General features: G+C 24.4%; 1 protein-coding gene across 1 annotated transcript in view; it reads left to right on the top strand.

Annotated features, from left to right (window-relative positions):
• The window catches only part of LOC138863146 (neural-cadherin-like), a 38,808-nt gene that overhangs the window by 6,810 nt on the left and 26,998 nt on the right, over positions 1-5,000 (top strand). Inside the window, exon 5 of the mRNA XM_070126858.1 lies at positions 3,891-4,037. Within this exon, the coding sequence (XP_069982959.1) occupies positions 3,891-4,037 (147 nt within the window). The remainder of the gene's footprint in view (positions 1-3,890; positions 4,038-5,000) is intronic.

Genomic DNA, 5,000 nt, shown 5'->3' with positions numbered 1-5,000 from the left:
GGCACTCTTCTTTTTTTTTGGCGTATTTTTGTCGTCTTTTGCACGTCTTTTTGGCATTCTCCTTTTTTTTTGGCGTATTTTGTCGTCTTTTGCACGTCTTTTTGGCATTCTTCTTTTTTTTTGGCGTATTTTTGCCGTCTTTTCGCGTCTTTTTGGCACTCTTCTTTTTTTTGGCGTATTTTTGCCGTCTTTTCACGTCTCTTTGGCACTCTTTTTTGGCGTATTTTTGCCGGCTTTTGCACGTCTTTTTGGCACTTCTTTTTTTTGGCGTATTTTTGCCGTCTTTTCACGTCTTTTTGGCACTCTTCTTTTTTGGCGTATTTTTGCCGTCTTTTTCGCATCTTTCTGCTTTCGTCACAACAGGATCGGGAGTTAGAGGTCTTAGTAATTGCTTGTTAGTTGTGTTTTAAGAGTATTTCTTTATTTTATTTTATTTTTTATTTTATCTTTTTTTATTATTTATTTTTTATTTTATTATTATTTTTTTTTTTTTTTTTGCAGCATTCACATTACATTACTTTTGTTGGTCTTATAAATTGTTGTTTTTATCATCATTGTCATTATTATTTTTATCATTATTATCATTATCATTATTATCATTATCATTATTATCATTATCATTATTATCATTATTATCATTATCATTATTATCATTATCATTATTATCATTATCATTATTATTATTATCATTATCATTATTATCATTATCATTATTGTCATTATCATTATTATTAGTATCATTATTGTCATTATCATTATTATTATTATCATTATCATTATTATTATTATCATTATTATCATTATCATTATTATCATTATCGTTATCATCATTATCATTATTATCATTATCATTATTATCATTATCATTATTACCATTATCATTATTATCATTATCATTACCATTATTATCATTATCATTATTATCATTATCATTATTATCATTATCATTATTATCATTATCATTATTATCATTTTCATCATTATCATTATCATTATCATCATTATCATTATTCTCATTATCATTATCATTATTATCATTATCATTTTTATCATTATCATTATTATCATGATCATTATCATCATTATCATTATCATCATTATCATTACTATCATTATTATCATTATCATTATCATTATCATTATCATCATTATCATTATTATCATTATCATTATTATCGTTATCATTATTATCATTATCATTATTATCATTATTATCATTATCATTATTATCATTATCATTATTATCATTATCATTATTATCATTATCATTATTATCATTATCATTATTATCATTATCATTATCATTATTATCATTATCATTATCATCATTATCATTATTATCATTATCATTATTATCATTATCATTATTATCATTATTACTATTATCATTATCATTATTATCATTATCATTTTTATTTGTTTTTTATCATTATTTTAATTGATAGTAGTTGTAGTGGAAGTTGTTGTAGTAGAATTGTTTTCATTGTTATTATTTTCATTGTTATTTTTCTTTTTATTCTTTTGATTTCCATTATCCTTTAAGTTTTTTTATAATTATTATTATCATTATTATCATTATCATTCTGTTGTAGTTGGTGTTGTTGTTAATTATTATTATTATCTTTATCATTATCATAATCATTATCATTATTATCATTATTATCATTATTATTATTATTATTATTATCATTGTTATTATTATTATTAATATTATCATTGATATTATTATTAATAATAATATTGTTGCTGCTGTTATTATCATTATCATTATTATCATTATTATATTAAAAACTATTATTGTTATTATCATCATTAATGTTATTATCACTGTTATCATTATCATCATCATCATCATTATTGTTATTTGCTATTATTATTATTGTTGTTGTTGTTATTGTTATTACTTTTACTAATTATAATTACCATTATTATTATTATTGTTATTATTATCATTATTGTTATTTTTTTATTATTATTATCATTATTATTATCATTATTGTCATTATTATTATCATTATCATTACTATCATTATTATCTATCATTAATCATGATCAGTATCATGTTATCACATTAATCATTATCATTACTATGCTATCACATCAGTCATCATTTTTATATCAACGATGAGGTATTTACAATATTCATAAACTTATTCATAATTCTGTATATAATACTAAAATTTGTTATAAAACAAATATTATTATCATAACCATTTCATAAAAATAATATTTGTCATAAAACAGATATTATTATCATAACTATTTCATAAAAAAATGATATTTGTTATAAAACAGATGTTATCATCATAACTATTTCATAAAAATAATATTTCTTATAAAACAAATATTATCATCATAACATTTCATAAAAATAATATTTGTCATAAAACGAATATCATTACCATAACTATTTCATAAAAATAATATTTCTTATAAAACAAATATTATCATCATAACATTTCATAAAAATAATATTTGTCATAAAACGAATATCATTACCATAACTATTTCATAAAAATAATATTTGTTATAAAACAGACATTATCATCTTATTTCATTAAAATAATATTTGTTGTAAAACAGATATTAATATCATATTTCATAAAAATAATACTTGTTATAAAACATATATTATCATCTTATTTCATAAAAAATAATATTTGTTATAAAACAGATATTAATATCATAACTATTTCATAAAAATAATATTTGTCATAAAACAAATATCATCATAACCATTTCATAAAAATAATATTTGTTATAAAACAGATATTATCATCATAACTATTTCACAAAGATAATGTTATAAAACAAATATATTAATATCATAACTAATCATGAAAATAATATTTGTCATAAAACAGATATTATCATCATAACTATTTCATAAAAATAATATTTGTCATAAAACAAATATCATCATCATTACCATTTCATAAAAATAATATTTGTCATAAAACAGATATTATCATCATAACTATTTCATAAAAATAATGTTATAAAACAAATATAACTATCATAACTAATCATAAAAATAATATTTGTTATAAAACAGATATTAATATCACAACCATTTCATAAAAATAATATTTGTCATAAAACAGATATTATCATCATAACTATTTCATAAAAATAATATTTGTTATAAAACAAATATTATCATCATAACCATTTCATAAAAATAATATTTGTTATAAAACAGATATTATTATCATAACTATTTCATAAAAATAATATTTGTTATAAAACAGATATTATCATCATAACCATTTCATAAAAAATAATATTTGTTATAAAACAGACATTATTATCATAACCATTTCATAAAAATAATATTTGTTACAAAATGAATATCATTATAACTATTTCATAAAAAATAATATTTATTATAAAACAAATATTATCATCATAACTATTTCATTCAAAAGGATATTTGTCATAAAATTTCATAAAAATAATATTTGTCATAAAACAAATATTATCATCATAACTATTTCATTCAAAAGGATATTTGTCATAAAACAGTTATTATTATCATAACCATTTCATAAAACATAATATTTGTTATAAAACAAACATTATCATCTTATTTCATAAAAAATAATATTTGTCATAAAACAAATATCATCATCATTACCATTTCATAAAAATAATATTTGTCACAAAACAAATATTATCATCATAACTATTTCATAAAAATAATACTTGTCATAAAACAAATATTATCATAAAACAATTACCATCATAACCATTTCATAAAACGTAATATTTGTCATAAAACGAATATCATTATCATAACTCCTGTCCCCGCCTGAATCCATCCATGAAGTGAATTATAACAATAACGAATATCATTATCATAACTCCTGTTCTTACTTGTACCTTATCAGATTGTGGAGGCGAGCGGTTGGGGCTGGGAGCACTTCGGCCTGAGAACCGAGGGTACTGTGGGACACTTGTACGCCCGCCAGGTCCTCGACTTCGAAGACGACACCCACAGGAGAGGCTTCAAGTTTATGATCCAAGTGACTGACAGGGTGAGAAAAGAGTGGTCTTGTGCACGCGTGGATGTATAGAGATATGGCTTGTGGGTGTGTGGTTGTGTTTGTTTGTGTGGGTGTGTGGGTGGATGGGTGTGTTTATGTGTACGTGTGTGAGTGTTTCTTTGTTTGTGTGTGTGTGTATTTCTTTGCTTGTGTGTGTGTGTGCGTGTCTGTTTGTGTTTGTTTGTTTGTGTTTGTGTGTGTGTGTGTGTGTGTGCGTACTGCTTGTACATATGTATAGAAGCTTGCATAGTCATTCACACAGACGCATATGTAAACATACAAACGCATGCGTGAATACACACACACACACACACACACACACACGTACAAACACACACACACACACACACACACACACATACACACACACACACACACACACACACACACACACGCACACGTACAGACACACACCTCACACGCCCGCACACTTACACTAAGCAAGACCAAGGCCCAGCGCTCCGAGCTAATACACAGGACACTTTAAACCCACAACACACACTCAGATGCACATAAGACCCTGGGATTATAACGTGTGTTCAACTGCAATGGAAGTCTAACCACGAGCATTTACACGCACAGGCCATCCGTATTGTGTGTATCTCTATACATACTGAACGATAGATAAATCCTTAAGTTAGAGAAAGATCTTAAACAGACTTCGTGTTTATATAAAACTTTTTATTAGTTTATATAAACATCCCTACAGGATTCGGATTTACGAATGATTAGGGGGCACCTATTCCACTTCCAAATAAGGGACTAATGCGTGTAAACAAGGTTAAGGGGAAGGGAAAACGGGCGAGTAATAATGACTATTTTCTTTTATATCGCGTTGTTGAAATCATAAATAATATTTTCTTCTAAATGTCCTGGAAAGCGAAAATTCACATGAACCGTAATTGTAATTATCCCGCGTTGGGTTCTTCTCTTCTCTTTTGTGTCGCGGATACC

The sequence above is a fragment of the Penaeus vannamei genome, chromosome 11 (assembly GCF_042767895.1).
Source record: "Penaeus vannamei isolate JL-2024 chromosome 11, ASM4276789v1, whole genome shotgun sequence".
Taxonomy (NCBI): Eukaryota; Metazoa; Arthropoda; class Malacostraca; order Decapoda; family Penaeidae; genus Penaeus; species Penaeus vannamei.
Note: the sequence above shows the minus strand (reverse complement) of the source record. Positions and strands in the feature narration are given on the sequence as shown.